Source organism: Ornithodoros turicata, chromosome 6 (genome assembly GCF_037126465.1).
Source record: "Ornithodoros turicata isolate Travis chromosome 6, ASM3712646v1, whole genome shotgun sequence".
NCBI lineage: Eukaryota > Metazoa > Arthropoda > Arachnida > Ixodida > Argasidae > Ornithodoros > Ornithodoros turicata.
In genome coordinates this window covers 1,872,289-1,896,265 of record NC_088206.1, presented here as the reverse complement: position 1 = coordinate 1,896,265, position 23,977 = coordinate 1,872,289, and the positions used below count along the sequence as shown (strand labels likewise).

Below are 23,977 nucleotides of genomic sequence, written 5' to 3'. Positions count from 1 at the left end.
TTGTTTAAAATCCTGATACCTCTTTGGAGTTGGCGCGTCAGAAAATCGCACCAGCAAACGCCAGTCCAATTATCTAAATATTTCCCTATGCCGGTAAACGATAACGTAAACGATGATATAAACGACAAATAAATAAATAAACGTGCTGTATATGAACATGTACCATACTTTTATATTTTTCCTTTCCCCATGTACATAGCTACTGTTAGAAACCCGTGTAAAACCAAGAGGACGAACATGTTGGCTGATAGAAATTTCTTTCTTTTAGGTGGTCGAGCTGACGAGCCTGCAGAAGGACGTGAGTATAAGCGTATTTTTCGAATGCGAATTCCATTCAGAGCACACACGCGGCCAAATGCCACGTCACGCCAAATACCGGACCAGAAGGCATCAAAGCTCCAGCGTTCGCCAGCAAATACAAGTTGTTTCGAAGGCCTGGCGAACAGGAACGGTCGCTTTTTGCGGCGTACTTTAAATTCAATTTATGCGATAATTGTGACTCTATGGGGTGAATTAATTGTTACGGTGCATCTTACTGACCTGCTTAGCAGTTCCATACAAAGAAAACAGGGTGTTAAAAATTACATCTGTGCTACTTTAAAAATGCAGTCCGTACTGGTAAAGAGCCTCCCATTTTGTACTTTCGTTGCAGAACCTAAACCACAGGGCGACACCACCGCAGCCCCTCAAGCCACGACAAGTGCCTTGAAACTACCTTGAACTGGAAATGAAATCGGAAAGAATTAACAGCGAGCGCGTAATAAATGAGCCCTAGGCATTACTGTCAAACTTGCATGGATTTGTTTCATAGCTTTTACTAGACGTTCTGAGCATTCACAAGCAATCGCGTGACAAAGAAATGACAATAGTGAAAGATATATCACCAGCCTAGGCACCATGTAGTACAGCATGCAGGCAGGCAGATATCAGGCCACTGCCGCCACCTTCCAACCGTGAAATGTTTATTGTTAGGTCGGCTTTCACTTCAACACTGCACATTTGTACCACGATCAGACATTATCAGTGAGGATATCGATCAGGCGGCAGGGAACGAAAAAACATAGTTGTTCGTAATGTGACGTGACATGAGTCGCTGAAAAAAAAACAAAGAAAAAGTCGGTAGGTACTATATGTAGTTGTCAGGCTACTATCGCTAGGTTTTTCCGTGAATACTTCTCGCATGGGACACTGAAACGACAGACATCGGTTTGCAAGTGTCGACTTGTTTCCGGCATATTAGGATGTCAGGATGAGACAACAGAAAGCGCACGGCTAACACATCACATAATCACATCTGTGAACCAGCTGCACTATACACTCATTTAACTCCTAGCTTGCGTAAGATTGGCCGACAATAACTGAGGTAACTGCCCACATTCAAAGACTTTACAAATGTCAAATCTGAACTACCTTCGAATTGGAACCAGATGCCATCACATACGCTACAAGCGCGCCCGAACTCATTCTGGATGGAAATCCCCTCGAACTACATGTCCGCAGCTTGCCAACGGTCGTTCGGTGTGGAACGGACAGCGATGCTCGTTGCCGGAGCCTCTTGCATGGCAAGTGCACCTTTGTGGACGCGTCGACTCCGAAGTGGATGGAGTCTGCAGTCCTGTGGCCGCGTCCGCTGTTCTGCAGGAGAGCCAAGTTGACAGCCCCGATCCTTCTATATACTCCGGGGCCCATCACCAAACTGCCCTTTTCTCGTGAGCTCCTGCCGAGCGTTGTTGCCGCTGGGTCGTTCCCTACTCATGTGTCCCGGTTGCGTGGCTCAACCATATCCGAAAAAAAAAAAAAAAGAAAAAGAAGGAGGAAAAATATATAATGTTCGCCATACGGCTTCGCTACATGCGGTCCTCGTAATAGTTTTGTTTCACACAGCGCGGAACGTAACGGCCACTAGGCGACTCCAAAAGACGCCGGCAAACCGAAAAATGTGGTACGTTTGAGCTGCTGTGGAATTGTTACCACTAAACGTGCAGCAAAAATTTCAAGAGGACCTTCTTGTACAAGGATAAGACTAATTGCAGCCTCATCCACGCCTTGCCTGAGTAACCCGTCGAACGGCTTTTGCCGAGTGAAAGGCTCGCGAGATCTGCGAAGTTGGGCTTTTTTTTTTTTTTTTGTCGTACCATGTAAATGCAGAAATCCAGAAACATATTTCTTCTGTGTTGGAGGACCCATGCATTTCATTAAAAAAGTTTCAGGTCGAAGCGGCATTTAGGTGACTTTAAAAAAAACATTCGAAAGTGAGGGTTTCGTGCAGAATTGCCTTAGTTTGCCCGGAAAAATGCGGAATTGGTGGACGCACCTGAACGCTGAACCTTGCGCAGAGGTGTTGCCCAACATTCGAATAATAAAAACAGAAAATATCTCGAGGGTGTTTTTCGTTTAACTCCAGTGGGCGCGTTAGGTTCGTGCTCTGGGAACATTCCCTGGGAAAGTGACTTCCGGTGCACGTTCCCGGGTGCACCCTGCGCACCCCTTCTTCGGAGCCGGGGAGCCGGAGAACGCTGGGGAAGAGCGAGGCCAATTCCGGAGCGTGACGCATGTTCCGGTGTACTGCCTTTCGAAATGGCGCAACAGTTGGAACACGTTGCAACCGCCCATGCTCTGTGTTTCCGGAATCATCGGATGTCGGCGGTAAATAGTTCTTCGATTATAGAGGACTGCTATGGTATACTGCTATGTTTGCTTAAAAGCAGACGACAAAAGAAAGCTCGATAGGTGGCGCGCGCTCAGCGGCTCTGGCGCTCGGCTTTCGGATAGGCTCACAAACACCATTAAGTATAGACACCAAGGGTACGTTCCCCTGAAACCCGGGTTATGGCGCTCGGGAGCCCGCTTAACGCGCCCAGTGAGGATCTTTTGAGCGCGCTCTGGTTGCGAAGCGCTCGACGGTGCACGCGACATTACATTCGATAGGAAGCATCAAGCCTGACGTACAGGCATATTGGTATATATATCGACTGAGATTACTTTAATATTCACGAGAGAGAGAAAGAGATCTCTTCACGTGCCCTCCCTTCCGATATCACCCATAACGTTGAAGGTGCCCACCAGCTGAGTGGATGGCGTCCGAGCCCCCGAGTAAGGCGATTGTGCGCCCGAGTGAGGTGACGCTCCGGGCAAGGCTTCGTCCCGTGAGTGTCGCCATCCATTCTGGGTGGCTATAACAAACGACTGGTCCTGGAAGCTGTGCAGGGAGCTTGGGTGTGTCGTATAATACGGCAAGAGAGGTTCCAGCATAGTGTCCTCAGTTTCTACTTGACGACGACCTTCTTCCCAGACTGCAATGCGTTCCCGGTAGTCCATGGCCAAAAACTTGTTACGCGGTCCCCAGGAGGAGGCAGGTTTGAAGAGAGCTTCCACTGTCTGACTCTGAGTACGTGTCAAAAGAGAATCCTCGTCAACAGACGTTTTCAATGTCAATGTAACAAAAGCAAGCAATGCCTTTAACTTTCGTTTTCAGATGCGGTATAACAGAGTAGAAGCTAACGCAAAATAGCCCTACCCACCGCTACATCGCAATTAAAATAAGCCACTGACACTCGAGGTCGGCGTACCTCCTCGATCCAGACAACATTTGGGAACCACTGGTTTTATATAGTTACGATTTTGTGTGTTTCGCCAAGTATATCTGGCAGCAACGCAGCAGAGGTTACAAAAAAAAAAAAAAAAAAAGAAGGTTCGATCTATCGAACAAACAAGATACCAAAGTCCGGAGCAGTGATAAATTGCACTTCACTGCGCCTTTAATAAACCGATGACCATCGGTATCACGCAGTCGATCATGATCCATGCCTGTCTGCTGGTCGCACCAGCCCGAGCACCGAAGCTCAGCGCAAACGGTGAAGCTTAACTCGCAAAAAAGAAAAGGATGTCGCGCTTTTACATGGTATGGCGTTCGTTTAATGGAATACAAAGGTTTCGCAAAATGAAAGAGAGGTGGAGCTCTTTCTTTCAACACTTGGCTAAGAAATACATAAAACACATTAGGCCTCACTGAACCCACAGAATCCTGTCCGTCACATTTCGTTCCGCCAGAGAAAATGGTTGTCTCCTTTCCAGATAGGTGGATCGACGCATTCACCTCCCAACTTATCAATTACATTTGCCTCCAATATCTCCCGTGTGAATCGGCATGTAAGACCTTGACAAGCAGATGGTGTAGCTTGTTCTCTTCTATGTCCATGTTGTACACGGGGGGGGGGGGGGGGGGTGTAGGGTGAAGGCGCGGTCAGCCTACTCTGAAGTGGCGGGTCGGTGCAGAGTGGAGGTCGGGAGGGAGAATAGGGGAGAGTGAAAGAGGGAGGGGAGGGATGATGGTGGCGCAGGGGAGGGAGTGGGGTGTAACCCTCTTGCTCCGGGATTTGGGTAGTCCAGGAGGACTACCCACCATGGAAAACATGCGAGCATGGCGGACCGCCAATCTCAACATTTCAGTGACGGTAGCAGTACAGAAGAGTCACCATCAGCATATGGCCATCAGCATATTGGTAGCCACAGCGTTTGTCTTTCAAACAGATCTCAAATGATCTGTTGCGGTTGACAAAAAAGGGGAAAACATTGCGACTTTCTGTGCACGCAGCGTAGGAGTAAGAGGAGCTTTTACTGTAGAAGGAGTTTGCATGGAGCTTAATTTCACGGGGTCTTCTGACGTCAACTGTCACGTCTGTGCGAGCCAGACATAGCCTTGGTCTGGAGCATTCGAGATTCTAATTTTGCCTTCCTGAAGCGCCATCTGCATCATTGCGATGTCAGAAGAAACGTTTTTTTTTTCTTCTTCTTTTACTTACGTATTCGTTATCCCGGTAAAGACAACATGCATACAGTAAGACGAATACGAGGACAGCGCAGAGCACGATGAAGTCCTTCCAGTTGTCCTTCGAGTACTCGTCGTTATCCGTCGGCAGGGCGAAATTTTGGACGTTGAACACAAGGTAGAGCAGCGATGTCTGCACATAACGAAAAAGCGAAACATCGAAGTTTCTGGTAGTGTCATGGTCACCTTCTTCTACTTGGACAAATCATTTCTATTTGGCTGCCGATATGGTGGGGGCATATTGCTCGTTCCTGGCCGATTCCACAGGGAACTGCGCCCATACTTATTGAAATCGGACACCTTCCATGTTCGAATCCTTGCATCTGCTGAGCTGTCTGCGTGTTTTTCGCTGAGTGTGCGCTCAGCGCTTATTAATTTAGTTCATTTGAAATGTTCGTGATATAATGATCGACATTGGAAACATTCTTTTCTCTACCACTCATGTACACAGAGTTTTGAATCCGTTGATGTAACGTAGGAACTAAAAAAGATGGAGATCACAAATTATACACCTAAGTGATAGTAAGTTTCAAGCTTTAAACGGCGTTACAAAACAAGACACAGGGAACTTTCAACTGATGTAGTGGAACAACTCCGACGCCTTCGTGTGTGGGTAGCTTTAATGCCATTACAGTCACTTCTTCGAAGTGTGACCATGTACAGCTAGGGCCACGAAATTGAAGCTACCAAAGGGGTGACTATAGTTCCAGTTACAATTTTTATTTATTTATTTCACCTCTCTGTGACAGAAACCGGTGACAGAAAGCCGCTATTCGGGGCACTGGTCACTGGCCCCCCTACAGTAACCCCTCCTATACTTCCACTAATTTTACTCGCAAACTTGCCATTAACGCTACGAATGATGAAAAAATTGTATGACCACTTACAGCAATCACTAAGGGCGTAATGGTGGCCCAGCAGATGCGAATGCAGGTGCTGGGTGGATGCCTCAGCATAAAGTCATAGTCAATGAGCACCCGTTGCAAACCTGATGAAAGCGAAGTCACAAGGAGTAGAACATCCACAGGCAAGATGGCATATACGCAGGCCAGCTGGTGGATGAACTCCGTAATGTAAAAGCCTCAGTCTGGGCACACAGAGGACTCAGTCGCGATGTCAATTGAGTCGTCCCTCCGTGTGCCCAAACTGAGGCTTTCACATTATGAAGAACATGCACAGCACTCATATTGTGAACGTTAGTGCTGACTGCCCTTCCAGAATCGATAAAACTACCAGTGCTGGGACCAAAAAGGACGAGAAACACCACCGGATTTGTTTTCCACACGGAACAGTGCACTTATACAGCTACCCAGCCCTCTTCCCGTGCTGGACCAATTATATATAAGACACGAATTTCTCCGGCAGATAAAATGAAGGTTGACCGATACAGCGATCCCCAGCCGGTGGCGGATCTAGGGAGGGGAGGGGGAGGGAAGGTTGGGCGATTCCCCCCAACATTGGATTGGATACATTAGATTTCCCTCTCTACGCGCTCAGACAAAGAATCCCCCCCCTCAAACCGAGCGTTTGGACCCGCCCCTGTCCCCAGCATCCTTAATTTCACAAGCAGTTTCGCAAAAGAGTTTTCCACCCTATTTTCGTCTAAATGGAATTTTAGTTTTCTTAGTAGGCTGGTGCACTCTCTCTAGAAGCCCCAAATGCGCCCCTCAATAGACCTCTACCCGAGAAACGTCATCATGACGTTGGTAGACAGACTGAAACCGAAACCAGGAACCGTGCCGAAACATATCGGAAGGAGAGGGATGAGTTCCACGAATGAGCACTTGTTCGCTGCGTCCTATTGAAAGAAAAGTAGGACCGAAGGTCGCGTCCCTTTCAGGGACCATCAATTAATCAAGTTAATCATCAATTAATCAAGTAATTCCCTCAAGACCACGGCTTTCGGGCGCGACATTGTTCGCCTCTAGCTTCGAGCGTAGTTCAACTCTACCAAATGAACCTTTTTCACATATGCGTCGTATCCTAGCGGCGCTCCAACGAACCATGCTCGGCGCACGTCAAAACAAATCCACGTGGATAGCACAAAGGACCAAAACCGGTCCGGAGTGGGGCCGACATGGTCGCCATTCCTGCGGTCTCCCCACTGGTCCCCACTTCTGTCGTCCCCATAGTACGCCATCTAGTGAAGACGGATATACAGTAAAACCCGCGGATAACGATATCTCGTATAACGATACCCCTCGTAAAACGATGGTTGATGATTTTACTGTCAAAATATACATTGTTTCTATGGGGAAACGACCCAAGTACAGCGATGAAGACCGCGGTCCCGAGTACTCGTATAACGACGTTCGACGCTGTCCTGTTTGTGCGCGTAACCTCGCGGCAAAAAATCGCCGCGATAAGATACAGTAGAATCTCAATGATACGAATCTTACAGGGTAGCGGAAAAAATTCGTACAATCCGAAATTCGTATCAAAAGAATTAAACCAACAAAAAAATGGAGGCAAGAAAATAGACAGCAACTGTTCATTTTCCAATACTGTCAGTGAAAGAGGTAGGTGGTAACACTTTTATGTCCCCGTATATGGCCAATGCTGCTCAAATCCGCGAGACGATTCAAAAGGCAAAGCACATGCTTTCCACCCGCGAGTCGCGCGACAGTGTTCTAAAGCGAGCTTCTCCTAAAGCACGCAGACGTTAGGTGAAGCCGACTTACGGAATGGGGACGTGTAATATTGACGATGAAAGATGAAAGTCGCGGAAAGGTTAGCCAGCTGTAGGACTCGAACCCACATCTTCTGGATTGCCGGTCCAGGGCTCTACCAATTGAGCTTTCATCTTTCATCGTCAATTTCTTAGGCAAATTGAGGCTTTGTATGTATTTGTCCCTTCTATGTTGTTCCAGCCTCAGAACATCAGTTCTTTCATGTTCATCAGTTGCCGCCTGCGTCGATCCCGTCGTATGAATGTGTGTGTGAGTGCGCAAAAATGCAAGAGTGAAAGGAGGATGAGTGAGAGAGAGTGGCTGGTTTGTCCCTTCAGATGACGCACCCCTGGAAGTCGCCGAGAAGGCGTGTTAGCTTAGCTCAATTGGTAGAGCCCTGGACCGGTAATCCAGAAGATGTGGGTTCGAGTCCTACAGCTGGCTAACCTTTTCAGTGACTTTCATGTTTCATCGTCAATTTCTTAGGCAAATTGAGGCTTTGTATGTATTTGTCCCTTCTATGTTGTTCCAGCCTCAGAACATCAGTTCTTTCACGTGTAATATTGCCAGAAGTTGTCCTGATATGTTCCCTCCACGTGTTCTGGTCGCTGTTTTCCAAAGCCAGTGCGATGTCACCCAGCTTCGCGTTTTTTTAGCGTCTGTTTCTTTTTCTGTTGCTACACGCGGGGTGGCGCGCGACTTTTCGAGGACTCGCTATTTAGGTCAACCCTCGTTTAACGATGTGCCCCGTATAAAATAAGTATCTAAAGACACTGAAACATTTATTTTACTGAAGAACAAGCTTGTTCTTCAGTAAAATAAATGTTTCAATCTCTTTAAATACTTATTTTATTCACTTGCGAGTGCTAGACTTCTCCCATTTTTGCCTGTTAGTTTACCCCGTATAACGATAGAATTCGCGATTACCGTCAATGTCGTTATACGTGGATTTCGCTGTAATACTCTCCGGCGCCTCAAGGTCATACGCATGCGCATAGGCCATTGTGAAAAAGGTCCATTATTGGCGCTGTCGAATACCATGACGTCATTTGTTTACAAACACGGACAGTGTCTATTAATAGAGAGTTTCAGTAGACCGTCTTTGCATCTCCGATACGATACCCGCTACGACGTTGGCCACATGGCACATACGCGACGCTAGCGGAGCTTCAGCGTATCGTAGGTACGGATCCCCTCGAGGAATAGCGTACCGTGTTATCAGAGACGTTACGCGGATTGGATAGCTTGGATAGGAATCCAAGCGAAATCCTTTTTTTGTTGTTTTTTTTTAACCTCTTGTCATATGCGATGTCATTATGCCTCGTAATGACATGCAACCAGATAGGGGTCATAATTCCGATCTATGAGAGGTCTCACGATACGTACTGTAGAATCCCTTATCTTCTCTCGACTATCTCTGCTTCTTTCTCTCTGATCCGGATCGTTAATTTGTTTCAAAACTCTATGTATCACAAATCGGCGTCTTAGGAGAACGTGCTTGCTCCAATCCTCTGGTCACGACCTACTACTACACCAGGGACCTGGACATACGGCCATTGCCGATGGGAGAGCCGGGTCATCGGACTGTTACGCCAGTGGCCGCTATAGAAGCTCCACATAGCATTATTGGGGAGAGAAACGTGAAAAAGAGAGAACGTGAGGTTTACCTCAATATGCACACTCTTTATGTTTCTTAAACTAGTGATTGCTACGTACTTCGAAAAAGTGCTTTCTTGTAATATCCTGACTGCTCTATGTCCGACTGTTGTTGCCTAGCTTTATATCATCGTAGCAAAAACGATTAAACAAAAAATAGAAGAAAAAATCACATTCGAACTGGGAGGCTGTGAAACACAATGAGGACGACTTCGGAGAAATTAACTTTAATAGTGATATGAGCTCGCGCGCAGAACCTGCACTTCATCACACGTCAGTCATCACCTCGTCAGCTCACCTGAGGAAGTGCAGCTTCTGCACGTAATCCTGTCCCTATTAAAGTTGATTTATCGGGAGTTGATTCATTCTTTGTACCCATTCTGTTATCATACGGTAGCCTCTCCTCTTAATGTCATATGAAGGCCGACATTACTTCCTCAAAAAGTGAACTTTAAAGCTTACCGTATCCTCTAAAGAAGGTGAAGATTTCAAACACGACCATAAATATGACGTACTTGGCCTGCGTCGACGGCTTCAATCGCACTTCGTAAGAAACAGCTAACTGTAACGGAGAGAGACAATCAAAATGAGAGCTTGAAAATGAGATTGATTACAATGTAATAGGGTGTTGCCCTACAAAATTGTACGCGCGCCGGCGAGTCACGGCAATCACCCAATGCAGACGGAACATGCGTTGTCCACATACCGTATAATGCTCTGAAGGAGCTATAGATTCAACCCTGCGAAACTTCAAAGTGATTGAACATTGTAGCGCAAAGTTATAATGCAAAGCGTACGAATCCCGTATTCAAACCTTTCAAAATGGCGCTGTTGCGAAGAGCAATTGAGACGATGCTCCCCAGCCGCACAACACTGAAGCGGCTGCAATACGCTATGCAAGTTCGTCTCTGCGCATGAGAGGAGGCAGTGAGAGGGAAGAGGGAGGGCGCCGCCGTAGCCAATGGGGCTTCCCGAGTGGAGTAACCGGGAGAGGAGACATGCGCAGAACGCTCGGTTACTTGCAGAGCGTATTGCAAACAACTCACTGAAGTCCCAGGCGCTTGAGTGTGGCGCGTCACGACGCCGTCTGGGGAGCAGCGTTTCAAGAGCCTTTCGCAACGCCGCCATTTTGACTGTCTTCATACTGCATTCGTACATTCTGCAATATAGCTTTAAGCTACGCCTTAAACGTCAACTGTCCGTCCGCTGCTTTGCGGTACCTTTAAAGGAACGGTCGCACCTGTTTCAGTCGATTTCAAAACTACAGTGTCATTTCATTCTTCGTGGACCACTGACTAGGGTATCGAAAGTCCAACGCGAAATAGTAGCGTAGTTATTCGACAGAATACATGACAAGAGCAGACGACGGATGTTGAGAGTATTCCGGAATTCCCTCTCTGGATAAAACGAGAAAACATCACTCCCTAAGAACCAAAGAGGGCGCGACCTTGAGAAAAGCAATGCCGTGATAGTGCGGGCGTCACACGTCTGGACGGCGCCTTTCCTCCTCTGAGCGCCGCACTCTCATTCGAGCGCTTTGATAGTGACGTCACGCCGCCGGTCTTTCTGCGGCCGCGCTCTTCTTTAAAATTAGTTTATTTAATATCCCTTTCAGCTCCTTCTAATTTGCTATCGACACCTTAGTAACTTACTTCTGTAAAGCAGGGTATGCTCAGCAGCAATAAAGCAACGTAGAATACGACTCGATAACTGTTGTGTATCTTCGTTATTGTGTTGCATGAGTGAAGCAGCTCGTCGAATATGATTTCAGTCGTCAAAAACTACGGCAGAGAAAGTACAATTAAAACGATGCACGCAATCGTTGAGGCAGCTCACCTGACACGAAAAGGCATTGACCATTAATATAAAAAAGAATATGGCTGCAGCCTGTCCAAATCCCAATATGGGTCGGGCATCCAATGACATTGCGCTTGATGTGTAAACTGTTGTAACTGCACACGAAACCTTGTATTAAAACAACGTTAAGCTTAAGCGATTGTCTACTGTTGGGGTAATGAAACCGCAAAAGCATGCGAAATGCAGCTAATAATATCTGGAACAGTACGGGAATTTGTAAAATTCGCACACCCCCGCTGTCCAGAAGTAGACCTAACGCCGACTTTTTGTTGCCGAGCTTTGTGTTTGTAGGTGCGACACAATTTGTAATTCGTTAAGCAACACTGTTTCTCCCAGATGGTCTTACTGTCACGATATGTATTTTCGATCATGGTACATTTATGGACAACAGTTCGGAGTAAAAGAAATGGGCATAATTGGTCTCTTCTCAAGGTACGTTGGGGAAGTGTAGCCTGGTCCTCACGACAAAAGAACATGATGGATTACATTATTACGTCGATGCATTACATTGATTGTGCTGTTAACACAGGAATGTATCTGCATTGTATGTACCCTGATAAGATACCATTTGTGCCCCGAAAATTAGCTGCAGATGATCCATGAGAAAGTGTATTTTCTCTATCTCTCTTATTCGAAATTTCTGAGCTGAACACATCCCATTATGCAGCCGACAGAACCAAGCCAAAGTTAGTGCATGTTTACTGACCCTTACCTGCGTAAGGCGCGATGACTCGATTGAGAGGCTGTCCCATCAACTGTTCGAAGTGTCCCTCAAAGGACAGAAAGATGAGGCTCATCACCACGTTGAACGCGAAATTCGCGGTGCAAATAATGTGCGCATTCCTGTAACGTAGAAGTCATTATTTCGTTGTACAATACCTCTCGGGCCTCGTGTAACCGTCTTAACCTCGTGTAACTGTCTTCCAAATCTGGACAAACCAGCAAGAAAAATCAATGCGCAAGAGCACAAGGAAAGCAAATTCGAGAAAGTAGAAATATATAGGGTGCCTGAATACTAGCTCCCTCTGCGCACACAGAGGGAGCTAGTATTCAGGAACCCTATATTTCTACCTTCTCAGATTTGCTTTCTTAAACACTAGCTCCCTCTGTGTGTTCAGAAGGATCTAGTATTCAAGAAAGCAAGTTTGAGAAGGTAGAAATATACACATACTGAAGCAATGCTGAATATGTTGTACTGAGGTAATGTGACGTATACATTATGGATGCAATGTTTCGCGAGCAATGTCAATGAGATGTTGCAATTGCGTTTCTTCCAAGACGCCTAATCAGCAACGCAAATTCAACGTTGGTGCAATATCATTATTTCAACGCATTTACTGTATCTCAAAACGTGCGTAGAGCTAACAGTCTGACTGTTCTGCCGAAGCAATGTGGCGTGTGCTACCACTGACGAAATGGCGCAGTTACTTTGCTGATGTGGTGTTTGGCAAGCAATTTTAATGCAATGCTGCTGCGGGCAGCATTGCTCACAATACAGTGCATCAGCAACTTGATCCGAACGTTGCAGCAATGTCATTGTATCAATGCGTCTGCTGTATTTCAAAGGATGAGTAGAGCCAGAGCCATTCCGAGGTGAGTTTCCGCCCGGGGCACGGTAAACGTGAACCCCCCCCCCCCGCCCTCTTCCCTCACTGCCGTCAGAAGCTATGTAAACAAAGAAAAGTAAACGCTCACTTGCACTGTCGAGATAGTATATTCAAATTCTCTTAATTCCCGCTTTATACTACTGTCCAACCAACCTCCCAGGGCCTACCGCCCAGGGCGGCAGAGCAATCTTGCACATGGTACGTTGAGGAAACGTTACAATGTGTAATAGAGATGTTGCCTCTATAGGCAACGTCTGAAACATTGCGGCAACATCGAAACAATCAATGTTGCACTTTTCTCATGCAAGATTGCCGAGGCACTTGTGTAACTCAATCTTTGCACTATCTTTCTCTATCTGTGATTCCCACCAAACAATGAACAATGAAGTGAAATCTTCGGAACTTCCCGTGGTGTTCACTCGTCATTTATCAGTTTGGGGGGATATGTTTAATGCAAAGTAAGAAGGAGAGGGAAAGGTTAGCCACGGTGTGGGCTTGCTATTCCCTAATGCTTTCAAGCAAACAGAAGAAAACAGCTGGGGTACAGAAAATTATCAAAAAGTACAGAAGTAACAGCTCCTTCACTAATCGTTGCGCATCAGAGAGTGCCCAGGAGTTTAGATTCCCGAAGGAATCGTGTCAGCGCAGACGTGACTTCAGCGTGCTGGGTAGGGCCAAGTAGCACCGCGAGGGAAAGCTCTCGGTAGCCTAGACGAGCAAGGCGGCGCCGGAGAGTTTGCGGAGAGTCATTTATCAGTTTGCTTTTGACATGTGACTTCAAATGTTGCGGCAACGTTTCATGGCGCAAACGGAATGTTACCGCAATGCTTCTATTTCAATGTTGGCGCAGCATTTCAGATGTTGCGTTTGAGAAACATTACGATTATGTTGCTGGGGCAATCTTTCATGTGCTCCACTGCGGGAACATTACAGTTAAATTGCTGATGCTATATATTGAAGCAATATCGTAGCAATGCTTGGGGCAACAACGGACCTTCAGTGGAACTGAACACTAAATAAAAACTAAATAAATGCGGGCAATATGCCGAAGAAAAAATAAAATATAAGACGTCCGAGAATGTTTAGTGTGACCATTATGGGCCGAATTAGTGGATAATGTGTGTCCCCATTAATCACCTTAAAATAAAATTGTTATATTCTGGGACAACACTGCCAGAACATGAAATTCATTACAATCCATTCTTACGCACATGCGAATGTGTATGTGCTTAGACGCTCGATATGGCGTTCTTCCATAGCGTCAGTGCGACCTTGAGCCCTCGCGTGGAATAGTGGTTAGAATGATCGCTTTCTGCGCCAAGATTGGGAAATAACGCAGGTTCGAATCTTGCATATGATATCTGCAGTTACCCCAGGGTTTCCAGACGAATGACGGCACCGTTCCCAAGAAGTTTGCCACGGACGATTACTGAATATATGTAAGAATGCTGTGTTACATAGCACATATATGGCCAAGACATCACTGCAGTGCTCCTCAAGTACGTGTTGCTTCTGTACCGTTGCTACAATGTAAAATAGCTGGTCATTAGGAATGTTGCATGAACATTGCCGTGTCACATTTTTGCAACGTTGTTTCCGTAACATTGTTGCAGTATAACGAAGGTGCTCATTAGCAACATAACATCAATATTGCATGGCAATATTGGTGCAGTGTCGCTCGCTGCAACAATTTGTGCTGACTGGTGTGAAACTGACCTACATAGTAAGAACGTTGGAATAAGCAACAGAGAGACAGAAAACAGCAATTGGACGCAAACTTACCAATGGATTCTGGATTCATAGGTTTTGTGTCTCGCCAGCGTAGTCAGACCACGTCCACCGATTGGCAAGCAAAGGAAACAGTCGATGATTGCAGCTAGCCACATCTGCGGTGTGGTACCGGTAAAAAAACAATCGCTACACGCATTTTTATGAAGCCAGAACACACTATCTACTGTTCGTCCTAAAAAAAAAAGGATAGATAGGGGAAAGCTGTTCATTAATCGTGTTGGACCGTACCCCATAATGGGAAAGCATGACTTGGGCGCGTATACGTTGAACAAACACAGACGAAGTGCTCAAAGCAGTCAAGAACGGAGCCTCTTTGGCACCCATCATTCTCGGCTGCTAACGCCTGTCGGTGCGATCTCCATCTCTCCATGTATGTATTAATTGATTGATTGACTGAGATGTAAAACCTATGGAGATGTGAGACCCGCCGAAAAAGTCGCGTCTGGCTACTCCGGTGCTCGTGAATAGAAAAGAAAGTAGAAAAACGAAGCTCACATATACGTACATATCTCGTTGTCGTCTGCTATAGAGCGACATGTCATCTCAACAGTCTCTGGATGGTTATGTAGGTACAACTTAGGTACTATTTGCCTAAAATATAGCCTGCTACTAAAAGCAGCTTAATCAATCAATCTACACCGTTCAGCGAATAATGTAGGACTATTTCCACGGGTTCTTCTAAATTATTTACATAATCGTTTCCAACGTTTGGCAGTTTGCGCACGTTTATGCTTACGGGGCAATACATATAATGTACTGCTAGAAAACACGCTGCGCAGCAGAGACGGATCCGTTCAAGAAGACACAGAAAATTGCCTACGTTGACATCCCAGAGTTTGGCCAGCTTAAAGCGAAAGAATCTTTTCCATCTGTGATACGATCCAGGTAGGCTCAAGCAGTGAATCAATATCAGGAGCGCCGAGATCCTTGATAGCAGGAGCATCAGGTATGTAGGCTGAAATTAAACAAGTGCGTCAAAGCAAAACTAAGGGTGCACAAAAGGCTAAGTTCATTCTGTGGAGAGATAATTTAATGCGTCGAGAAAAATAATCGGATTGCGTCTATTGGACAGCGGACAGCGCGTGCATAGCACTGTCCAATAGGTTCGCTCCGATTACTTATCTCGACGCATCACGTTATCTCTACACTGGACGAACGAATTCGGATGGCCATCCCATGGCAACAATACCTAGCCCGCGCTGGATCACGTGACCGTTGCCAACCGAACATAAGTGCCAGGAGTCTAGGAGTCGCAATTGTAATACGGAAAGTTGGTAAACGCTCAATATACTTAAAAGCGCTAAAAGATAAGGACATAGACCCTGCAACCCTGTTTTCACTAAACTTGTCAGTTGTCAGTAAGCGCTCGTCCTGTCTGCTTCTCTGTCCTTGTCTTTTAGCGCTATCAAGTACGTTGAAGGGTTTAGACGCTTGGATCACACTATGGGCGACGCGGTTCCTCGTCTTCGCGTTTCGTCGTCTGCTAAACCACGTGAACTTCGACAAGCGGGCCGATGAGGGCCTCCGCCACCCTCGCGGTGCGGATGAGACGACACCAGATATAATTGGGCAATCCTCTGCCCGGTCGCTTCGGGTTCGGGCGAAAAGTGCTAGCTGGCAAATTTCTGGTGTTCGGAAGGCGCCGCGCGAACATGCGAGATTTGGCAGAACTGGCGAGAACAGACAGGACCTGGCACAAAAAGTTGCCACGAAATAACCACCCGAATTCGCCATTAGCCTCTCTGGGTTGTCAATGGGACGTTGAAGGCGTGAAATTTAAATCCGCCGTCGTAAGGCCAGAGTCCGAATGAAGAGGAGCAATAGATAAGGACTGTTATTTCTTATTTTTGAGTTTGTCCTGCCCACTTCGTCGATTGCATGTCCCCTCAAACTCGAGGATGTGTCGCACTTTTTACAAATTATCTGCTTGTAATGCTGTAACCAGAAAAGTTGCAGCACATAATGTGAAGCTACCTCGTACGCGTTGTGTATATATAGTTCAATGCAGCGGCAGGAAACTTATGTTGTCGTCCCAGTCTATCTTTGCGACATGACATTAGAGTGATCTCCCTCGATCTCCTTCCTTTTCGCTTTGCTACCACAACACTAACTTTCCGCAGTTTCTCACGGGTCTGAGACGTAAAGAGCGACGGTAACCATTTTGACCGATAACTGTTCCCAGCAAGTTCTAAGCAAGCAGTCCTCTACCATTTTTCGGTTGAAATGCACTAGTCATGCTACGCGAATCTGTTCGTACGTACTTTGCGAAGGTCCACGAAACCAGGATAAAGAAGACAGAGCAAGACAACGTAGCTCAGTACACTGCACAGAAGTAAATCGGCACGCAGAAACGAGCTGCCCAGTTCCAGGCCCATTTTCCTCCTGCAGAGAGAGCCCGGCAAGTATGCCGTAGAACTCATGAGAACGTAGACTAGAAGAGCTTTGAGGGATATAAGGGACGTGTAATGCAAAGTTTTGGAAACATCGTGATACAGATTCGACTCCCATAGCTGCGACGTCCAGGCCCCGCAGCCAAAGCCACAGCGCATTTCTGGAACGTGTCGAATCGAAGTGGAACGTGTCCGCGTGTGAGCTATCTGTGACTTGGCCCAGGTCGAAATTGTTTACTTCGTTCGAAATATTTAGCATTGCGTAATTCTTCTAGAGCGAAGCGTAAGTAGCACGTTTAGTGGTACACTGTAAACTGAAAAACACCCTTATGGGTGTAAATGGCTTGTCCTATAACTGACACCTCTTTTTACACCATATGGTCTTAGAACACCCTTTTCAGAGGGTGTATTCTGTGTAAGACACCCTTTGAAAGGGTGCTTTTCCTTGAAAATGCTTTCTTTTGCACCCTTTAAACACCCTTCTAGGAGGGTGTAAAGTTGTTAAACACCCTCCTAAAAGGGTGTTTAAAGGGTGCAAAAGAAGGCATTTTCAAGGAAAAGCACCCTTTCAAAGGGTGTCTTACACAGAATACACCCTCTGAAAATGGTGTTCTAAGACCATATGGTGTAAAAAGAGGTGTCAGTTATAGGACGAGCCATTTACACCCATAAGGGTGTTTTTCAGTTTACAGTGTACCCGTATCTACCATATGTCGCCTCTGCATCTACCGTAACTGCTTTCTTGTTTAGAATCATGAGGCAAATTACGAGCGACTACGCATCGAAAGAGCTTTCTATACTCATTGCACTGCGCCGAGAATGTAGGAATCACAACGATTCGGGACGTACATGAAGTAAGCCTCAGGAGCAAATTGGCCTCCGGTAGTGCAGTTGGAGGAAGCGCTGAGAAAAAATACGTGCGGTACGAAGACCACTTCACCTTGGAGGACTACAGGGATTCCCGCCTTCAGCGCTGATGAGCGATAGTCCTTCGCCAAATTCGCGTAGAGGACGTCGCAACCTATCTGAAAAAAAAAAGAAAAAAGAAAAAAAAGAGGTTGGAGAAAATCTATGAATGAACTTTCAGCTCCAAAATCCTGGAGTCAGCTGATAACTGTGAGCAATCAATCCTCTCAGCACCAGGTGAAACAGGTGCTGTGTGGTGACCCCAGATGGTATGAAAGAGGGCAGTTGACGAAGAGTCAGCGAGTACCTACGACGGGACTCGAACGTACACCTCTCTAATTAAAGGTCAGGTGTATATTGCCAATTACACTTCGCCAGCATGGCACTTTAGTCGCAATGTACCAATACCAAGTTCTTGAAGAGACGGACACACATACGACCTCAGACGGAGCTCGCCCAAAGGCACATACAGCGAAATAAAGCCGATCTACAACAGAAGCGGCAGACGTCATGGGGAGTAAGCGTTCAGGGGCTGAAACGCACAACAGACGAACACATCTCAAGGTTCGCAATCCTCAAGGCTCCTAAGAACATGAACAACTGAAATAACGGCTCAGAACAGTTATACTTTCCATCGTGTTCACCAGATGCCTCCGCCTCGGATACTTGTGTTACATATATGTACGTGTGTGTATATGAGAAGAAGTGTACGAAAGAATGTGAAGAGAGTGAGTGCGTTTCCCGTTATACGATTGATGGCCTTTTATAAACGATGGGAAAAGCAGATGCCAGCGTGTCGTAATTGGTTAACGCATCCGACCGGCAATCGAGAGATGCGTGGTTCGATACCCGCCGCTGTCTATCTTTTCACGTGGTCTTCTTCAACGACTGCCATATTTCAGTTTATGACGTCATGTTTGGCAGCTCCGCTTTGGCCGTGACCATGAATGGCGCTCCACGTGTTCTATAACCGTTGCAGCGACTGAAGCGTCACCGTGGACTGGTGCCGGCCACCCTCGGAACTATTCGCGTGTTCTGGCGTATATGACCACGTGTGTTTGTGGGTAGATCTCGTGACAATGACGCAGTTCTCGGGGAACTCTATTGCTTTTGAAACAAAAGGAACGTCGATATCTGGAACACCACTTCGTATGTTATTCGTGAGTAACATACTATACTAGTGCATTTTTCTTTCGTGTGGAACTGTTTTTCGAGTTTTTCGATCGCGTGCTCCCGAAATATCGATAGACGTTGACGTTGTGTACTTCGTTGTTACGATCGTTAGACGTTGTGTACTTCTGATAAGTACTGCTTTCGATCTATAATATGCCAATAGCTTCAGTAGGTACGTTATTGCCAGAAGTACCTGCCACACAGCAGAAGTAGCAACATGAAGGTACTTGAACGGTATTGACGAAACCCTCAACTTCAGACATACGAATTTAAACAGTTCCATATGGCTTTGAATACCTGCCTTGTATAAGGCCGAGACTGCATTATGTTCTACTCTATATTGTAACCCCAAACGAACCGAACCGAAAACACCCGTCTTGTAATGTTACCTGACCGAAGATTGAACTGTGAATGATATGAGCCCAAACCCTCAAGAATTTTTCGAGCCAATTTTCCATAGGCAACTGCGCATCAAAAACGACAGCATTTTGTAAATGAAATGGAGCTTCCAATGTGGCCAAACTCAGCTGACTTACCATGTCACCATCGATATCGTAGCAATCCGACTGAGCGTTCTGTAACGCGAAGCAATGACGCCACGGAGGTGGAACCTTGAACGAGCTGATGAACACGGCGATGGTGAAAGCGACGGTGGGTCCTTCCAATAGCACCTTGCAGAAGAGCATGAACAATATGGCATACCCCATGCCTGGAACGAGTCCCAAAATGCTGAACAATCAGTACCATCGAAGGAGGCAAAGATATGGTTCATGATAGGCAAGCCTGAGCGATGGGCAAGAACACGTAAACAAACACAAACACGAAGGCTCAAAAGCTTGAGCCTTCGTGTTTGTGTTTGTGCAGTCGTAGACCTTAAAGTGCCACTCCGGACTCGGAAAACAGCGCTTATTTTATTTAGTCCATGAAAAGAAGGTGCCTCAAGGATTCTATACGCGAAATTTCAATCCTGTTTACGAACGCTGTGCATTTCTGTCAATTTTTTAAGATCTGCTGAGCCTCCACAAGTTTCGATGACGCGGGGACCGAGTGACGTAATCATAAGCCCACAAACTACAATGTTGTCATGTTCTTCTGTTCGCGGTACCCAGTCCCTTCTGAAAGTCGTCTGCCCACTCCGGTGCACTAGCGCGCGCAAAGGCAGACGATTTCTGTATCCTACCACGGACTTTCCCGCAGTCTCGTATTGTTGCCAACACAGATCGTGGCATGCTCTGCAATATTTATCAATTTAATTCGGTTATCTAATAACAGTGACGTGCTCTGTCGGGTAAATTCGCAGTATTCTATTTTCGACAAAGGGCAATGGAATGGTACACTTTATATGAGAGGGGCAGGGAGTACGAGACCGTCCCTTTAACAAGTACTTATGGTGTACAATCTAGGTAATGTTTTTCTTTCACAGGCGTCCCCTATGGTAGTGTTGCACGAGAAAAAATGTACGATACCGCGTATTCACACGAGCGACATCCTCACGGAATATTCTAGTAGAAGAAAAAGCAAAAACCCTGCTCACGGAGCCCAAGTTCCGTCCCGCGTTAAGCTGAGCGTGCACACGGTGCCGGAATATCGGGAGTGGCGTAGTGCGCATTTAGCAGACGACACTTAGCAGACGACACCGTCAGCGTGTTTTCCTGTCGTCTGCTACGGAACATCTTGTGGTTGTGTAGCAGGATGTGCCTCACGGTTAGCAGTGTGTACGTGAAGACACGACGTTGAACGCTCGCGCTCACGTGACAGCCAGAAAGCTCTGACGTTCTTCGCGTCTTCCGCTGTTGCATTCTGGGTAATGTCGGTGGTATGAACAACGCAGTGACAGCGCACGAATAATGCTTTGGGAGCAAAGGTATCGCTCGCGAAAAGACAGTAGAAATGATTAGGAGGCAGGGGGGTGGTCCCTGGTCGACTTCATGGGGCACTGTGCTGTCGGGAAACCCAGGCAGCACAGGTAAAATTCGGACACACAACCTCCAAGTCTTCAGCATAACATTCGAGCTATACCACCAAGGAGCGTGTCCATTGTCTGTATCGATATTCCCCAGTTGATAGTCCAATAGTGCTAGGCAATGCCCATGAAATCTTTCAACGTGTTTGGAGATGACTTCGAATACGCAAATGATATTGACTATTCCGTCAGGTATTCTACGCGTATATACCTTGCGAGAGCGGAAAGGCAGCATAGACTCCAAGTACGCCGGCTCCTGAGAACTGCGCTTGCATGATCTCGAAATGGACCACCGACATTCCGAAGGTAAATAACACAGCCAGATAGGACAGAACAAAGACAGCTGAAATAATAACGCATATATCGTAGCACCAAATCCTAACCCCATAAGAGGTTTACCTCCATGAGTGCTGACGTGGGTAGCGAAGCTGTAGATGGCGTATGGATTGCAATTCAGAAGTGAGGCAAGAAACAGGAAGTCCTTCTTATTGTGCCATTGAATTTCTTCTTCGTGCATTTCGGGATCTGACTCTTTGATCTGTCAGTTACCTGTCGATACAATAACTATAAAGTCGACACGATGCCGAAATGCAGTAAGAATTGCTCTGATGCCGATGATAGTGTGCCTGTCGCAAAAGGTTGCCAGACGAAGGCTTCTGTTCTTTCCCTCCTGTTGTCACCAAAATTGTTGATGCTATATGCGAAATATTGCGGCCCACTAGTGCTGTCTCTGGTAAGGTAGCACCTCACACGGACGACTCCTTTGTCTCTTGACTCTCCTGCCCTTGACTTGTCTCGTGAAGTCTTCGTTTTGAATGCCGAGGCATAGCCTCCTATATACTCAGTATATAGGAGGCTATGGCCGAGGACAAATAAACTCGCAAAGCACACGTCAGCCTGTGACTTTTAGTAATTAATTTTTGATAATATTATTACTGTTGTTGCTGCTTTTTACTGCACTCTGCCATCGAGAGTACGCAGTTTGTGCGAGAACAAACGCGAATGTGTTCCCTAAACTTATTTGGTATGCGAGTGTCACTTCCCTGTAATGTCATCATATATGTTCCCGTGTGGTAGCGAACGAATGAACTTTTAGTGTGAATGTACATTGGATTACCCGTGAATTCAATTCCCCCATTTTTGCCGCGATTCCAGCACGTGATATCGGTCCAATATTGGCGCTTGTCCAGTTCCAACGGGGCAGTTAAGGCCCAATAAATGGCACATTCTTGACTTAATTGATGTTACATTGACTGAACGATGAACGTACAGAAAAAATAACTAAAAATACGCGATGATGAAACAGAGTATGTGGTGCATTTCTGTGCACGGTCTCTATTCGCGGCACCAAGCAAGTTATAGGCCGTACCACGGCGCCTTGCCTTCTGCGCCCTCTGTGGGACGTCTTGTTGTCAGCGGTAGGACGACGCGAAGTGGCGAAGCTAGCTGTGTGGTGTACGAGTTCGTAAGACGGAGAATCGCATGGATGTGCTTATTACATCAATGGCATTCAACCTGTCAGTGGTGGGAGTCTAGCAGCAGTATTCTCACCACGGTGTGATGGAGAACAGTATTTTTCGAGGAGGCAATTAAAAAAAAAGAAGAAGAACAAAAGAAGGTTGCGGCTGGTTCAGATCGATCCTTACACGTTGAATACGTTTTTGGTGCATAAAATTTTATTTTGAATGAAACTGGTCTATTTTCTACGTCTTCAACGCTTTATGTCTTTCTGCAATTGCTGGAACAATTCGTATAGTACTCTCACTAAAAATCATTTATTTAATCAATGAAAACCAATGGAAATCCTGCATTTAGATGAAGAGAAGAGAGGGAAAGATTTTATCGTGTTTTCCCACTCTCCTGAATGAGAACGACACTCCGACTTTCTGTGTCAAAATCAATTAAAAACAATTTTCTCACGTAAACACTGAGCCTTTCATTTTAATACAGCATTCAGATAACCCTCATTCTTCAGCACTAAGACGAAGCAAACCGCCACTAAAAGAGGCACTTCATTTTCGAAGCCCACACCATGAACGGACGATTTCGTGCCCTCTGGTACTTTTCTATGTACGGAGTGGCAAAGATGTCAGCTCTCTTCATACCTTAGGCTCCGTGTCAGCCAACTTCGAAGTTCCTGCTCCCTTGACGATTTCAACGTCGTCAGTATCTACGTTGCCTACGCTAAAGGAAACACGGGACAACGGTTCAGCAACCTGGACGTCTTCAGCGTCTCCTTCTTCAGTTGTTTCATCTTCCCTCGCAATCAAAGAATCATTTTCAGGCGTCATGGGCTCGATAATGTCCTGCCAGAAAGGCCCACGTCTGTTTGTCACGAACTGCTTGTATTCCGCAAAGACTTCGGCGCTATGTGGTCCCCACTTGGAAGATGGCTTCATAGATTCCGTGATGTTCTAGAAAATTGAGGAAGGGTCACAGAGACATACGTATATGCCCAAAGATTCATAAACCTCCAACCACTTCGTGTGGTGCACGTACATAGTCATTGTTTTTGAGGCAGACGAAGGCAAATATTGGAATCTGCACCAAGCCAAGTATCAAGAGGGCTACCCCAAGTGCGTCAGCCCATTCTGGGTACACGTAGCTCCCCAGGGTACTCCTGCTGTATGTGAGGAAGCTCACCAACACTATGATCTGCGTTACAATCGTCATATTAGCAATGGAGATGGATTCCTCTCTCTCGAATGGTTAGAGTCGTAGCTATACGTGGGACTTGGTGTAAAAGTTACGTCTCAGTTTACATAATTGACATTTAAAAGGTCTACAATAATTCAGGTCTAAGCACGACGATTCTTCGCCCTCCGATGGTAAGTCAATTAATTGAGCAGGCTATACAAGGCGGCTGATGGCACAACACACTAGGTAATACGTTCTCAACCTTGAACGTAAATGCTTTTAAAATGGCTCGATTGATTTCGTTCTGGATCGCTACAAATGTTGAATCCGTGCACTAAATGTATTGAGTATTATTAAACAGCCACGACATGTGTCCTTAACCAACCGTAAACAGCGAGGTCCGAAGTGATATCATATATTGTATGCTGCTCATATAACGCCGCGCATTCTCTTTAACCCTGCTATTCCATATAGTGCACAGAGGAATATAAGAAATAGCT

At 46.2% G+C, this 23,977-nt stretch overlaps 2 protein-coding genes across 2 annotated transcripts in view; both read right to left on the bottom strand.

The window, feature by feature from the left end:
• Positions 1–844: 844 nt before the first annotated feature.
• On the bottom strand, positions 845–12,028 carry LOC135398798 (sodium- and chloride-dependent glycine transporter 2-like). The gene is made up of 8 exons (XM_064630262.1): positions 11,918–12,028; positions 11,723–11,853; positions 10,990–11,105; positions 10,806–10,934; positions 9,616–9,715; positions 5,716–5,816; positions 4,803–4,961; positions 845–3,384 (listed from the first exon to the last, which is right to left on the bottom strand). The coding sequence occupies exons 2-8, from the start codon at positions 11,805–11,807 to the stop codon at positions 3,016–3,018; spliced, it is 1,059 nt and encodes a 352-aa protein (XP_064486332.1). The 5' UTR covers positions 11,808–11,853; positions 11,918–12,028; the 3' UTR covers positions 845–3,015.
• A 5,707-nt stretch (positions 12,029–17,735) lies between these two features.
• Positions 17,736–23,977, bottom strand: part of LOC135397467 (uncharacterized) — a 28,381-nt gene continuing 22,139 nt past the window's right edge. Inside the window, exons 30-33 of the mRNA XM_064629071.1 lie at positions 23,340–23,495; positions 22,946–23,254; positions 19,414–19,586; positions 17,736–17,823 (exon numbers count right to left, since the gene is read on the bottom strand). Coding sequence (XP_064485141.1) covers position 17,823; positions 19,414–19,586; positions 22,946–23,254; positions 23,340–23,495 — 639 coding nt within the window. The 3' untranslated portion in view covers positions 17,736–17,822. The remainder of the gene's footprint in view (positions 17,824–19,413; positions 19,587–22,945; positions 23,255–23,339; positions 23,496–23,977) is intronic.

Bases quoted from the DNA above. Each gene is read 5' to 3' on its own strand.
- LOC135398798 (XM_064630262.1), bottom strand. From the start codon at position 11,807: ATGAGCCTCATCTTTCTGTCCTTTGAGGGACACTTCGAACAGTTGATG. The intron at 10,935-10,989 runs GTGAGCTGCCTC...TCTCTGCCGTAG, and splicing joins TCAATGCCTTTTCGTGTCAG to TTTTTGACGACTGAAATCAT. The intron at 3,385-4,802 runs GTAAGTAAAAGA...ACACGTACTCAG, and splicing joins TTTACCGGGATAACGAATAC to AGTCAGACAGTGGAAGCTCT.